Here is a 16299-nt window from a genome sequence, read left to right on the forward strand (position 1 = left end):
AAAGAGTATTTAAAAATGTTTGCCTTGGAAGAAAGGGCAGTTAATATTTCAAGTACTCCATTCTGTAGGAGCAAATAAATTCCACCAAATAGTAGTCTTGAAATTAAATGTTCTTGATAAAGCAACAAGTTGTAATAAACAGATGTCTATATTGGTTTTAATATTACTACATTTTGGATAGTAAAACTACATTTACTGTTATGGGGGATCATGAAAACTATGTGACAGTAAAGTCTTTAGATTTTAAAAGATGATTTACCCCAGGGTATTTATATAAATATAAATATAAATATATATATATATATATATATATATGTTTACAGATTTAATGACTAAGAAATTAAATCATTTCCCCAGTGATAGTTTTATTACCAGCAGATGACAAGGGGGGAAAAAGACTAAAGTTAGCATCTTTGAGGCTATATTTTTTAACATGTTTATTCTTGTGTGCATTAATAGAACTATAACAATATGGGCTGGGTGTGGTGGCTTATGCCTGTAATCCCAGCACTTTGGGACGCCCGGGCAGTGGATCACCTGAGGTCAGGAGATTGAGACCAGCCTGGCCCACATGGTGAAACCCTGTCTCTACTAAAAATACAAAAAAGTTAGCTGGACGTGGTGGTGCACACTGGTAGTCCAAGCTGCCCAGGAGGCTGAGGCAGGAGAATTGCTTGAACCCAGGAGGTGGAAGTTGCAGTGAGTTGAGATCATGCCATTGCACTGTAGCCTGGGCAAAAGAGGGAGACTCTGCCTCAAAAAACAAACAAACAAACAAAAACTATAGAAATATGAACAACATGTTGGGGGAGGTGGGTTGATGATACAGTTTTATGTCTGTATTGAACTGATGTGGTTTATTTGACTATTTTGATTTTCTGAGACAGGGTCTTGCTCTGTCACCTGTGCTGGAGTGCAGTGCTACAGTCACAGCTCACTGCAGCTTCTAACTCCTGGGCTCAAGTCATTGTCCCAGCTCAGCCTCCCAAGTAACTAGGACTACAGGTATGTGCCACCATCCCTGGCTTTTACTTGACTTTTGATTATAGATGATCTGTTTCTGCTATGGAAGCCTTTAAGGTATGGAACCTTTTACAACTGCTGGGTATCTGCTGTCTTATTTACTCATAGGTCCTGACATAGCACATCATTAAAAAACAAATTATTCCTTAACTGAAGAAAAAAAAAGACCACTCTAAGTGACTTTTGACTTAAGCTATTCTAACAACTAATAAATGTATATTTTAAAAATTTTCTAGAATCAGTTACCGATGCCTAATACAACTGAATATTTACCTCTGCTTCATTTTTTATTGTATTTACTTGGTTGATAAGTTTACAGTAGGCCTGGAACAGAAGCAGCAATTGAAAATGCAATTTGTATAATCTTCGGCAGAGCTCCAATTCCTAGAAATAAATAACATTACATTAAATTTAGGTGTTGTTTTCTAGACAGCATATTTCCAATGAAAATTTATAGTTAAAATTGTCTTGTCATTTATTTTTCTGCAGTAAGCAAGTTAATATGGTGTGAAGCTGATGAAAGGCAGGCGAAATATGCTTTAAAGACAAAGATTAAAATGAAAACAAATATCACTGCTGGTTACATAATTCAGTTTTAATGTTAAGCACATTTTCACATTCTACAAATAGACTGTTTCAGCAGGCAATTAATAGGATACTTTAAAAAGGATTCATTAGAATTTAAAACTTTAAATTCATAATTAAAATAATCTACAAATGCAAAGACTTTTGCTCTCATTGAGATGTAGATCTCACTGCATTTATCAACAATTGCTTGATAAAGCAAAGTGAAACCGGATAACCGCTTACCTAAAAAGTAAGAAAAGCTGTCTTTTAAAGTGAGATCAGTTTTCTAAAGAAAACTACTTGGTAATCTCATTGAAATGAAACTATGAAATTAACATGTGGGCTGAGCATGGTGGCTCACGCCTGTAATCCTAGCACTTTGGGAGGCCAAGGCGGGCAGATCACTTGAGCTCAGGAGTTTGAAAGCAGCCTGGCCAATGTGGTGAAACCCTGTCTCGACTGAAAATACAAAAAAAGTTAGCGGGGCATGGTGGTGGGTGTATGTAATCTCAGCTACTGGGGAGGCTGAGGCAGGAGAATCGCTTGAACCCAGGAGTCAGAGGTTGCAGTGAGTCAAGATCATGTCACTGCCCTCCAGCCTGGGCAACAGAGCAAGATTCCATCTCAAAAAAAAAAAAAAAAAAAAAGCACTTTTTTAAAATTAAGAAATTTAAAAGGAGATATGTTTAAGAAAAAGGTGACTGCTAATTTTATGTATTTTAACATCTATTTTAATAGAACCAACATTTCATGGATTAGGGCTTTGCAAAACTGAAGCACATACTACTTGTAAAGTAGTCCATGACAAAACATTGCTAGGTCACAAATGGACAAATGGCAGATGAAAACCAGTTTGTCTGGCAAGGGTGAGTGGTCTATAAATCAAGACAGGTCACTTACTGCTAGTATTTCCATTTGCTAAGCAAGAAGGTGATCAGGTCACAAAAAATACAAAGAAAGAAAAAGACCAAGAATTAGTGTAAGAAATCATTTTAACTAGGGTCACAGATGTTCCAGGTAAACTGAAGAACATATATTTATACCCCAAAGAAAACTATATGAAGTTATGTCCAGAATAAAACTTTTTAGACATTTACTGCAACAATTCAGGGTGTTTTTAAACACTGCCAAATAATAAATTACATTTAGGCTATGACTTATTTCTGTGTAAAAGCTACAATGAATAAAACTGAACTATTGTGATCTTGGCAAATTTGGCTATCCAGGTTTAAAAAAAAAAAACAAAACCCAACTGTAATAAAACTTACATTTGTAAACTGGAAAACTTATGATCAGAAAATAAGAAACAAATTAATTACTATTACTTCTCAGAAAAGAATTGGCTTATAATCGTACATAATAAATACTTATCCATCACCATCAAAAGATTATCTCTGGGGTGGCTCATTCCAGGCTTCCTATCCTTTATGGTCTAATTAGGTCCTACTTTGCCATAATTGGTGCTGAGCCACAGGGTGAAATATCAAAAGCAGATGCGTGTTCTAAATTGCATTCCAAAGGTACTTCAGTAGGTTTCAGAAACTTAACCCGACTAGGTTTGAATCAACATAATGTATGTAAAACACAGTAAAAATTTATGAACCATCTTAAAAACTATATGAACACATGTACAGCAACTGATCTGGTCTCATTACGAGGAGAATGACTTCTAATTGAAACAGCAATTGTTATACTGTAAATGTACCTTCTAAAAGTCATTCTTAAGCCTGCTTTTCTAAATACTTTCCTGTGAAGGACTGTTTTTCATAAAGTGTATTCCTATCAGTTTAGAAGGGATTTGCTAAATAAGCAAAGGTGAACTTTAGCTCCACGCCGCTTACCATAAATTACGTGGATGCTCATCCAGTAAACATCGGTTGAGCATAATCCAAGGTCAAGCATATTCCGTATCTAAATTTCTGAGGGTTTAGTTCATACAGTTTATTTCATATGGAAATTAACAATTTGAATTGTAAATACCTTTCCTCACTTCTATTAGCACAAATAAAGTAGAACTGATTCTACAAGCATATATGCATAGCCTCTACTTTGGGATGTAATGGAACATAAACTGCTGATAAAGTTTATGATCATAATTATAGGAAATAACACAAATGTAATGAATTTTACAGCTCTGAATTACCAGCAATTACTCTAAATATGCTAACAGGGCAGTTTTTGTGGATGAATGTGTGTGTATATATATATGCACATTTTAAAGTATATTAAAATTTGCACATTCTCTTTTATTCATCTAACAAATATTTGACTGCTTATTATGCAAAAGACAAGACTGGTACACAAGGACAGATCGAGTTGCATAAAAAGGATCTTCCACCCTCAAAAAAGTTGAATATGAAAGGTGAGCTGAAATATAAATGAAAGTGTTAAATGTTCAGTTTCCACTTAGTAGAAAATCTCAAGCTATGTTAACTGACTTGGTCTTAAGATGGATATAATTTTCTTCAAGGTAGAGGGGATATTAAAAAAATCACTTAATATAAACACCTAGTTTTTGTAGGAAAAAAGGTTGCATTACTTGCTGAGCGATGCAGTTAAACAGTGGCAAAGACAGAATTAGAACCAAAGGATCTAATTCTGGTCTAGAATTCCCTATCTTCATTTCTTTACATAGATGACTTCGCGGTTTCTTTTTAACATTAGTGCAGGATTTGGAGTCAGCCTGCCTAGGTTTCAATCTTGGTTTCACTATTTGCTGATTTTAGATAAATCAGCTTCTCTGAGCCTCAGTTTCCTCATCTTCAAAACCGGGATAATTAAAGCAACTACTTGACTGAGTTGTAAGGATAAAGATAACGATAGAGGCTGGCAAATAGTTAATACTTAGCGAGTATACTGTTATTTTCTCAACACTGCAGTTTTTGCAAAACTTCAACTTTTTACTATAATAGTATAACCTAATAATAGTATAACCTTTACAGAGACTGGAAATCTGTAATAATATAACCAAAGGTAGAATATAAAAGACTGGAATTCTGATGTCAAATGGAAATAATTTTCAGTTGATGAATGTATTTTCCCCTATGAAGCTGCACTCCCATTAGAATAATTTGTAGGCCCTAACTTATCCTCACTTCAATGTATGTGTTTATGTATGTGCACCTTTCTAAGAAAATATAATGCTTTATTTTCACTCAGTCTTATATTAGAGAAAAACATTATTAATTTATCCAATTCTAATTTTACCTTTAGTATGGATGTATTATATCACGTTATTCTTAGGGTTGCTTTCTTGACCAATTTATCTAACAGAATAGCAGAATACTAACATGGAACAAATTTTTCTTTAAGAGGCACATGCAACTAAAAGCTGACCTGGGCTTTCCAGATATCCATCAAGCTTATCTATTGAATGTTATTAAGCTTCAGTCACAACCTGGTCGTTCATTTTTATTAAAGTGAATTTTTCATTACGAAACCAGTATTTCACTGAGCTTTTACAAAGATTGTTTGATAACCAAAATGAAAAGTTTTACAAATATTCTTTATTTTTAGAAATAATCAAATAAGGATATTTGAACATATGCATTGTTTTACCTGATACAGAAATACAGCAAAAACAAGAACAAGAAACTTACTTGTGCATCTGTGTTTATCCTATACATGTCTTCTTTGGCACCAAATGTCCTCTTACAATCATCTAGCCACTAAAAATAAGTAACAGTAACATTTAATATGCACAATGAAATGGGTAATGTAACAGCCCGTCCATATACAACACCAAACTTAAAGCTAACTTGAAGTTCTAGGATTGGTTGCAGACCTAGAATTTTATCCCCATTCAAGCCAAATCATTTACATGGAACTAACAAAAGCAGGGATAGCATTAATATAACAAGAGGCACACACTTGTGACAGCTATACTGACAAAACCCATTCCATTCTAGGGACCTGTGATGTTCCATTTCAGTAAAGGATATTCTTCATTTTGCAGGTTTTATGAAAATCTTCACAACCTTTGCCTGACCTTTGTGTAACATAAGACAGGGAAATGAAAGATGTGCTTCCCCTCTAGTCAATATAATAAAGGCAACTTAGAATTAAGCAGGTCTGTTGCTTATGAGAAGTATAATTCTCAGAAGACTAGTGTCAGTTTTAAATTTGTGAACTGGCAATCAAGATCCATTTTAAATCTTGTTTTTCTTTTCTTTCTTTTTGGACAGTAATGAATGACAAACATGTTATTTCCAAACAATACTGGATGTAGAAGCCAAATGTGGTTTTTCCTTCTCTGGGGGTATTCCTAATGTTGATATAAAAGTATAGGCTGGGTGTGGTGGCTCCTGCCTGTAATCCCAGAGCTTTGGGAGGCTGAGCGGGGAGGACTGCTTGAGGGCAGGAGTTCAAGACCATCCTGGGCAACATAGGGAGACCCTGTCTCTAAAAAAAATAGTTACAAAAAGGAATACTTTAAAAATAACTTAAAGTACATTTTCTTCAGCAAAATATAAATAAAACAATAGCACTGTGGTATAGTAGAAAAGAACGCTGGACTCTCAGAATTTCCAGGCTGAAGTAAAAGTTAAGTGTGTTCAAGGTAAGCTCCTAGCTTTGGACAGTTTGATATTATCAGTTGTTTTGACTTCTAAGTTCTTTTTTTAAATTATACTATTAAACAATACAACTAATATATATATAGATATATGAAATCATTAGGACTTTGAGAAACTCAAACTAGCTGCATTAAGCAGCTACTCTGAAAGTATTTTAGTATTCGACATTTAACATTCTCTATTGTAGCTTATATTATACCCACAAAGAATTAAAATTAGACATTTCAGTTATTTCAAAAATGATCTCTTTGACCTTATTTTCCTTTTATCTCAGTCTCTCAGGTTTCACCGGCCCTTAGGCTATTTGCTTGACAGCATCTCTGAAGGAAAACATGTTAAGCTTTTCTAGTGAGATACAGCTGATGGCAGCCATTGTCAAAAGCTATCAGTGGATTTCTTTGTATTAGTAAAATGCAGTTGACATCTAACATGGAACCTGTGCATTAATCTTTATTCATACAAAATGTTAAAATCTTAATTATCCCTTATCTTGTCCAGTTTGTCCAAGTATACTAATAAATTTGAAAATAATTTCAGTTGACTAATGGCTTATTTTTGTACTGTGTACTTAATGAAACAGCCTTTTGGGGGGGTACTATTCAATATAATTATTGCTGATTTTTATTCTGTTAAAAGACAAACCCCAACCATATAGTCCTGTGGCTGCACAATGGCTTGAGAGATACAGGTCCACACCTTTCCAGCCAGAGCATACAAAACACGGTAGTTTGTGCACAGAGCACCCTCCAGTTCACATCTAATCAGTTTTCCTGTCACGGCATTTTCTTTATTCAAGGTTCAAATGAAGGTTAAAATTTAACTGTCGAGGTTCTACTTCTGGGTGTGATGGAGTAGCCTATATAAGAACAATCCTGCAAGGACAACTATGGAAGCTGAATCCTATCAGCGAAAACCCAAAGAGTTAGAGAAAAGTACCGAAGTGAGCCCAATACCCGCCCCAGTGCTTACTCTAGGTGTATTCATATTCACGCCCCTGCGCATAGAGGCTGAACAGAAAGCAGTGGCCTAGAGTTTATGCCCTACAGTTTCACTGGGCTGGGAAAACAGTTTTCAAAGATAGATAGTGAGATATTGAGGGCCAATATCCTGGAGAAAAGAGAACTGCAGAGAAGTGACCCCAATAGTCTCTGTGCAGTTTCCCCTTGGGACATTTGCTGTTCCTGTTTATTATCTGCAGGGGGAGAGGCTACGAAATCACACACTAGCCCCTGGGAGACTGAGAAGGTCGGCAGAGACTGCTGCTCTCTCAGTGCTGGAGAGAGAAAAATCATTCAATTCACTTGTGAGCCTTAGAAGTCTTGAAGAATAATAAAAAGAATGTATAACTCAAAAACTAATAGGAAAATTAAATAGGGCAGACAGTAAATATTTTAGGCTTTGCAAACCATATTGTGTTTGTTATAACTATTGAACTATTACAGTGCAAACATAGCCATGGACAATATGTAAGTAAACCAGATAGCTGTTTTCTACTAATTTTATTTACAAAACCAGGCAGTGGGCCAGATATGACTTGATGGCTGTAGTTTGCTAACCTGTGTTCAAGAAGTTTGTATGCACTATTAGTTGTTTGAATTTCCTAAAAATTTTAGAATCAGCCTGTCAATTTCCGTTAATATGCCATCTGAGATTTTGAATGAGACTGCATTAAACCTATAGACCATTTTGGGGGAAAATGACATCTTTACCATAATGAGTCTTCTAATTGATAAACATGGTATATAGTCCTCCATTTAGGTGGTCTTTCATTTTTTTCAATATTTGCAGTTTTCTATATAGAGGTACAGCATATCTTTAGATATATTTGTAGGTATTTGATATTTTCCTATTATAAATTGTATCTATTGCTTTAAAACCAACCACCCTGAAACTTAATGGCTTCAAACAACCAAAATGAATCTATGTGCTGGCTGGGAGTTTTCTTCTGGCCTTGCCTAGGGTCACTCATGAGTCTATAGTCATTTGATGGCTTGACTGGGGAAGTGGCAGGGTTGAAGTTCCAAGTTGGCTTCACTCATATGTCTTGCATACTGGCTGTCAACTGGAATGCCTCTGTTCTCCCCTACATGGCCTCATCTTCCAGCAGGCTAGAGGTCAAATAGTTTCCCAGAGTTTATCCCAGTTTGCACTCTGACCAGTATGATGGCAAAAGCAGAAGCCACAAAAGACCACTTCAGGACTAGTCTTGGAAGTTACACAGCATTGCTTCTGAACTTGATTGGTTAGAGCAAATCACAAGGCCATCCCAATTTAAGAGATGGTGAAATGGTGGACTCTGTCTCTTCATGGGAAGAACAGGAAAGTCACATTGCAAAGGGGTGTGTGGCCACAGAGAAGCATGATTCATTGGGACCAGTATTTTAACAATCTACCTTTGCTTCTAGTAGGCAATGATTTCTGAAGATACAAAAACCATAACCATGATGGAAAAGGCCAATAACGTGGACTTATTAAAATTAAAAACTTCTGTTCATCAAAAAATGCTACTAAGATAGCAAAACTGCTAGCCACAGAGAAGGAATAATCTTTGCAATACATATATCCAAAAGAGGACATATCCATTTAGGATAAAAAGCCCCTACAAATCAATAAGAAAAACCCAACCCATTTGCAAAAATGAACAACGTACTTGAAGCCACAATTCACAAAATATCTTAAATGAGATCCATTTGAAAAGGAGCTCAAACATTAGTCATCAGGGAAATGCAAAATAGTACCATGAGATACCATCACACACTTCATTTTTCATAGGCCTATACATGTGATAGATATTTACTACTTATAAATGAAAGATCCATCTCCTAGAAAAATAATTGTCTACTGTATGCAGTTTGTGTGAAAGAGAGAAACTATTTTTTGTTCTTCTGCCCCTCCCAATTGAAAACGTGCTGGATTTACTCTTAGGGAAGGAACAGAGCTACTCTGTTTTCAATGCCAGATTGGACTTGAAGAGGTCTTTCTTAGGAGGTGATTATCTAATGCTTTTTTCTCCCATTGCTTGCCCATGTACATGTACACATCATGGGAAAAAGATCATAGCTTTGTCAGAGGTTGTGGATTTCCTAGACCACAATTCTCTAATGCACTGAGAAATACTGCTTCAATTTCCCCACTTGGAATGTTGACAGCAGCGATATAGTCTCCCCAGAGCTTTTTACAAAGCTATGGTTTTCCATTGTGCTGTTAGAGAGCTGATTTTTAAAAGCCAAAGGTAGGAATTCGCTGGATAGAGAGCTCAAAGAACCTGCTGCTCTCAGGAAAACCCTGAGGCAGGTGCTAAGAAGTCTTCTTTTCTGTCTGGGCTATTCTGCTGCCAGGATTACCCTTCCAGTGTCAAGAGCAAACCACTTTTCGCATATGGTAGAAAGAGACTGACCTGCTCAGTGGCTTCTCTTTTGGCATTGTATGTATCCAGGTGTTCTTGCAACTCCAAAACACCAAACTTGAGGGTTTCCAGCAAACCACATGACATCAGCTGTGAAATCAGAAATATTGACCCAGGTTACCATTTCTGATTGAAATCACGAGACTCACAAAATCATGAGACTTTTCAGTTATGGAATACCTATTAGTTGGTTTTTGGATATTCTCTTACTCTACTCTGTCCCCTACTAAGAGCTGAGCTCTCACTGGAACAGAGTAGGAGTGCAGTGGGACTTCAGAAGTCTCAGGAAGGACATCCTCAAGTGTTTTCAAAGATGTCAGGCAAGACCAGTACACACCTCAACCTTGAAGATTTTTAAACCTTAGTTCTTTAAATACCTTAATATATAATCTAGAAGTGTGCTTGGAAATAAATCAGGAAATGAACCAGGAGGCCTGAGTATTTCACGGGGGGAGGTTTATGTATCTCCTACGCATTTTTATTTAAGAATAAAAAAATTACCCATCTCTAGAGCATGACTTTTTAGCTTTCCCATCTAGGACTCTGTGGAGGGTAAGGGCAGGAAGGAGTCAGAATCAGAAATAGTCACAAGTTGCTGCATCTAATATACCAGAATTGTACTTTGCCAAATATTTATAATCCTGTTGAAAATCTGAACCTTTATACCATAAAATTCAGAATTACTTAGGAAAAAAAGACTTACTGAATGATGCCATTCAAATGTAGTCTTTATAATAAATGTGCATGTAAAAACTTACTGTTTCAGCATCCACAAAGACTGTTGGGCATTCTGAACATATCATCATCACTTCCAAGGAGCTTTTAAATTTGGTACCAATGCGTTGCAGACTCTCACCAAGAAAGCTGACTGCCTCATTAGTTATTTCTCCAAACTTTCTTTGAATTGTCTATGGGGAAAAGCAAAAGAGTTTGGTGTTTCATAAGAAAGCCTTTTTTTACCTTTAAAAGTAAAGAAGCATAATAGGGTAGACTTTTATTTTAAAATTATAATGATATATAGAATTTTAACCATTGATCTGTAAATCCATATTTTTAGGTATTTCCTTAGGAAACATATTAATTTCTAAAAAGAAACAAAAATTTACAAAATAATATTACTGAAAAAATTAATGCTATATGCCAGTCATCTCCCTATTCCTGAGATTTTTTCATCAGAGGCAGACAGATGGATGCATGCTGTACATTCTTAGCAATCAAAGTCCTTGCCTGTCTTGAGGAAGTTGTTCATCAAAAGTTATTACCTGAAAGAAACTTTCAGTAAATGTAGTTTACTATTCTTGACTATGGGCTGCCATCTGGCTTAACTTTAGGTAAAGTCATAAAAAATGTATTAAGAGTAATATTTTCTCCGAGTCCAAGAATATTCATTTCCATAAAACAGACAATGCCTGACTCACAGTAAGTCAATCAATTAGACTACATTATCAGTAGTATCAATGGTTAAAGTATACCTACTTATATATGTGTTGCACTGTTAGGTGGCATTATGATTAAAATAAAAAGCATAAATCCACACTTTCAGCCATCATGAAACTTATAACATCAGTAAGAATATGAGTAGAAAAACCAAGTAGTGATGCAGTAAGTACAGAATTAAATAAGCGCTCCCGTTAATGAGTGCTAAAGAACTTCCAGGAGAGAGAGACTGGAGGTTGGAGTGGTTGGGAAAGCTTTGGTAAGAAAATGTATTTAGCTGAGTCTTTCAAGATGGGCAAAATTTGGGAGGAGAAAAGGGAGGAAAGGTAGTAGATAGTTCAGAGGATATAACTTAAATGGTGGCATTTTTCTGTACCTTAGTTTCCCTCTCCACTGAATGCTAAAAATCAAATCTACATTCCATAGTTGTGGTGTGAGAACACTTACTATAAAGCCATTTAGCACAGTGCCTAGCATGTAGTGGGTAGTCAATAAATTTTAGCTTATATTATCGTTATTGTTGGGGAGGAAGCAACCTTAACAGCTAAAACTTTTAAGGTCCTCACAGAGTCATAAAAGTGTCCATTACTTTAACCCTTGATTATAAACTGATTTATGATATATTAACTGTAAGCTCCCTGAAGGCAGAGCTTAGGCCTTTATTTCTTTGGTATCCTGATAGTGCCTAAGCATACTGCAAAAAACATATCAGATGTTGTTTTGAAGTTTTATTCTAATTGCCTTAAGGGAGAAATCTGTACCAGTCATTGTGTAATGTACCAGCAGTACCACAATGTCACAGTGTCAATGTAAGTAATACTACTAGCTTAGAAAAAAAAATTATTAAAGAAAACTGGTAGGAATATTAAAATTGGAGATGCTGATTTTAGAAGAAAAACTGTAACTTGAATAGGTAACTATAATATAAATTCAGAAACCCTGAACCTCACTGACCTGAAAAAGCCTAGAAAACACATGAAAAGTAAACACTGCAGAGGACCCGTCAGTGTCAGACAGCATCTGATTGACGTGGCAGCGCCAGGCTTCCTCTTCATCATCATATGCCACGGGCTGAAAGGCGGCTATGATGGCAGAAAGAAATGGTGATGGCAGAGGCGATGTCTGTACTTCTGGAAAACCATCTTGCTCTTCTTCGTCTTGACTGTTAACACAGATATCACAAATATCATAACACTATCTCAGAAAAAAAGAATAGGCTCAATCACGTAAGACAGCTTAAGTCATTTGACAGGTTATTTTTATTCATATATACACACTGATTTAGAAAATGTACAACCACCTAAATCTTGTAAGAAAGTGTGAATAAGTGAATTCCTGTTCTTTCTAGTTAGCATTTTTAGAATTAGAACTCTAATTTCAAGCAACTACCTTAAAATAACCCAAGTCCTATAATGTGCCACCACTACGGATTAATTTTAGTAACTTCTATGAATAATACCAATGAGAATGTTTTCATTTTCAATGGTCAATTTTGGAGGCTTTTATTTGAACAGCCTCACATTGGTGATAATATTTTTAAAGTTTTGATCATGATCTTTTGTGTTAAGGGCTATGTTAGGTGCCTTATATGGATAATTTCATTCAGTCTTTGCAACTACTTGAGGATTAGGTTCTATTATTATCTTGATTTTAAAGATGAAACAAAAAGTTCAGTAAGGTTAAATAATATGTCTAGTTACTGGGTAAGAAATGACAGGGCCAGAATTTGAACCCAGGACTACGGGTCCAATTGCTATTAGCCAGGAAACACATAGCTAGCTCAGTTATTTCATAAGCACATACTATGTTCCTAGCAATATGGCCAATAATAGATTGGAATCCAAAGAAACATAAGACCTGGCCATTTCCTTCAAATAATTTATAATCCCAAAAGTCAGATTATACAAACCAAAACGGAACAATGGAAAAAGATGAAGATATATTTGGGTTGGACATTCTACAACTCTCGGCCATAAATATGAAGAAATATTTGAGTCTGACACTCCATAAAAAAGACATGTGTTATTCAAGGTCTTAAGATTGAATGTTTCGCATTACAAGCTGGTTCTATAAGGCTTTATCGAAATTTTGGAGCAATGCATATGGAAGAGAGGGACCCAAGTAAAGACTGGAGAAAACCATCAAAATAAAGCAGACATCTGAAGTGAAAACAAATGAGACCTCAAAAAGGTTAATTTTAAAACTGTCACTGTGGTGACTGATTTCAACACGTATACTATAAGCTAGAGTAGATAATCTGTTTGCTTAGTAGGAATGCTCCATTCTATTTCAGCTGCAGTAGTTGGCCAAAGTCGACTGTTTGGCTTCAGCCTTTTAGAAAGCCAGCTAGCTGAATAGCATCGTTTCTGGCATTCCTGAACTTGTGCATGATTAATGATTGAATGGTTGCATGGGCTACTGCCATATTCAAATCAGGAATATGAAAAAGGTGTATCACTAAGATTTATTGTTAATATCTGATTATATATTTTCAAATATAGGTAAGTATTCTTGATATGTTGACGGTAAAAAAAAATCTCCAATGTGTTGTATATGTTAAAACTCTATTATCACATGAAGTATAAAGGTGTAATTTTTATTGTAAAAGTAAAATTCTGAAATACTTGCTGATTATTAAATATTAATTTTATATAAAAACAGTTATCCAGGAGCTCAAATTGTTGAATGGGGAAATAGATACATGCACAGAGTGCATGAAGTTAGATACCTTTATAAAAAACATAATATTGAACCACAAATATTTATGAAATTTAAATAGTGGATATTCTAATTCTATGTGTTACAGAATTATTTGGTATATGAGTTTCATAACAGCCACCAAAATTTCCCTTAAAAACTATAAATAATTGATTATTCAAGTTAGTCCATGAGTAAAGAAAAAGTTCCATTTGAGAATTCTTCATACTTTTTGGTAATACGTTTTTAATGTATGGAACATAAACATTTAAAAGGAGCAATCTAGCATCTAAGAAATAATCACTTCTGCTTATAATAGAAATAAAACTTAAAAAATATGACCACTGATCATGAAACTGTAAAAACAACTTTTTGGATATATTTTAGATTTAAATTCTGGTATCACAGAAGTTCATTCCAATATTGATTTTAACATTTGGCCATCTAGCATGCCAAAATAGATATTTGGTGTGCTTCTAAATGTGGAATACCACTTACTATGCTTTGAAAATGGCCTAATTGTTTTTCTTTATGGGAATGTCCATAATCGAAGAAATATCCCATTAGAGTAAGGCATTCTATCTTTAAAAATGAAGATAGTATGATTCTAGACTAAAACACACAAAGTATGATTACAGACTGAAACGTACAAAGAAATGAAAGTAAGTAAACTGGAATACAGGGGCACTCTTTGGAAGGAATGGAGGAGAGATTATCACCTCACTATGGTGTTTATGATACTGTATTCTCACCTAGACAGTCCGGAGAAATCTGCTTCTTCTTCTTCACATCTTTCATCTAGCTCTTTCAGAGCTAAGGTAACATCCTCTTCGCAGATTGACTCAGGGTAGCTTTCAGGAGCTAGAGGCTCCGGCATCTCAGTTTCTTCTAAATCAAGAATTCCTTGACACACAAGAGAATCCTGCTGTTCTTGAATTATATAGGACCCTTCATCTTCAAAGGTTATAACATGTTCTTCCTTTAATACTGAACTTGTATCCTACAAAATAATCATATTTTTAGTGAACTATAAAAACATAAAAAAGAATTTTACAACACAATAAATAAGTATTGCCATCCATCTAAGTCTGTTTTATTAAGTGGTGTTCATTTATACAGTCTGTGTATAAATACATATATGTATATGTATTTTTTTGAAACAGAGTCTTGCTCTGTCACTCCCGCTGGAGTGCAATGGCGTGATCTCGGCTCACTGCAATCTCCGCCTCTCAGGTTCAAGCGATTCTCCTGACTCAGCCACCCAAGCAGTAAGGACTACAGGCACATGACACCACACCCAGCTAATTTTTTTTTTTTTGTATTTTTTAGTAGAGATAGGGTTTCACCATGTTAGCCAGGACGGTCTCGATCTCTTCACCTCGTGATTCGCCCGCCTTGGCCTCCCAAAGTGCTGGGATTACAGGTGTGACCCACTGTACCCAGCCACTTTTACAGTTTTTGAACCAGTTATAAACTTTTTTAGCGGTCATAGGTTTAAAATATTTTGAAATTAAAATATATCACCTATTATTGTATAGAAATATTGAAGACTTTTTCTTTTCTCTTCAGTAATAGGATTTAGGTGTTTACTTAGAAATACGCGCTTTGGTCCAAGATGGCCAAATAGGAACAGCTCCAGGCTACAGCTCCCAACGTGAGCGACACAGAAGATGGGTGATTTCTGCATTTCCAACTGAGGTACCGGGTTCATCTCACTGGGGTGTGTTGGACAGTGGGTGCAGGACAGTGGATACAGCCCGCCAAGTGAGAGCCGAAGCAGGGCGAGGCATTGCCTCACCCAGGAAGCACAAGGGGTAAGGGAATTCCCTTTCCCAGCCAAGGGAAACCATGATACACAGCACCTGGAAAATTGGGTCACTCCCACCCAAATACTGCACTCTTCCAAGGGACTTAGCAAACGGCACACCAGGAGATTATATCCCGTGCCTGGCTCAGAGGGTCCCATGCCCATGGGGCCTCCCTCAGTGCTAGCACAGCAGTCTGAGATCTAACTGCAAGGTGGCAGCGGGGCTGGGGGAGGGGCGCCCACCATTGCTGAGGCTTGAGTAGGTAAACACAGCAGCCTCCAAGCTCAAATGGGTGGAGCCCACTGCAGCTCAAGGAGGCTTGCCTGCCTCTGTAGACTCCACCTCTGTGGACAGGGCATACCCAAACAAAATGCAGCAGAAACCTCTGCAGATTTAAATGTGCCTGTCTGACAGCTTTGAAGAGAGTAGTGGTTCTCCCAGCATGGAGTTTGAGATCTGAGAACGGACAGACTGCCTCCTCAAGTGGGTCCCTGACCCCCGAGTAGCCTAACCAGGAGGCACCCCCTAGTAGGCGCAGACTGACACCTCACACGGCCGGGTACCCCTCTGAGACGAAGCTTTCAGAGGAACGATCAGGCAGCAACATTTGCTGTTCAGTAATATTCACTATTCTGCAGTCTCCCCTGCTGGATACCCAGGCAAACAGGGTCTGGAGTGGACCTCCAGGAAACTCCAACAGACCTGCAGCTGAGGGTCCTGACTGTTAGAAGGAAAACAAACAGAAACGACATCCACACCAAAACCCCATCTGTACGTCACCATCATC

The 16299-nt window shown here is 36.6% G+C and overlaps 1 protein-coding gene and 1 long non-coding RNA gene across 28 annotated transcripts in view; one reads left to right on the plus strand and one right to left on the minus strand.

Annotated features, from left to right (window-relative positions):
• Nucleotides 1-16299, minus strand: part of FRYL (FRY like transcription coactivator) — a 285578-nt gene that overhangs the window by 2731 nt on the left and 266548 nt on the right. For 23 of the 27 annotated variants that reach the window (XM_031664438.1, XM_031664443.1, XM_031664442.1 and 20 more), the window contains 7 exons: nucleotides 14457-14704; nucleotides 11962-12169; nucleotides 10329-10478; nucleotides 9562-9660; nucleotides 5190-5258; nucleotides 2491-2508; nucleotides 1297-1407 (listed from right to left, as the gene is read on the minus strand). In XM_031664438.1, the coding sequence (XP_031520298.1) occupies nucleotides 1297-1407; nucleotides 2491-2508; nucleotides 5190-5258; nucleotides 9562-9660; nucleotides 10329-10478; nucleotides 11962-12169; nucleotides 14457-14704 (903 nt within the window). Of the gene's footprint in view, nucleotides 1-1296; nucleotides 1408-2490; nucleotides 2509-5189; nucleotides 5259-9561; nucleotides 9661-10328; nucleotides 10479-11961; nucleotides 12170-14456; nucleotides 14705-16299 lie in introns of those variants that run through there. The other 4 variants (XM_031664423.1, XM_031664427.1, XM_031664424.1 and 1 more) reach the window with 2 other exon arrangements.
• LOC116274169 lies at nucleotides 967-6700 on the plus strand. The gene is made up of 2 exons (XR_004182757.1): nucleotides 967-1005; nucleotides 3878-6700. It is a non-coding gene; the product is annotated as an uncharacterized LOC116274169 (long non-coding RNA).

The sequence above is a fragment of the Papio anubis genome, chromosome 3 (genome assembly GCF_008728515.1).
Source record: "Papio anubis isolate 15944 chromosome 3, Panubis1.0, whole genome shotgun sequence".
Lineage (NCBI taxonomy): Eukaryota > Metazoa > Chordata > Mammalia > Primates > Cercopithecidae > Papio > Papio anubis.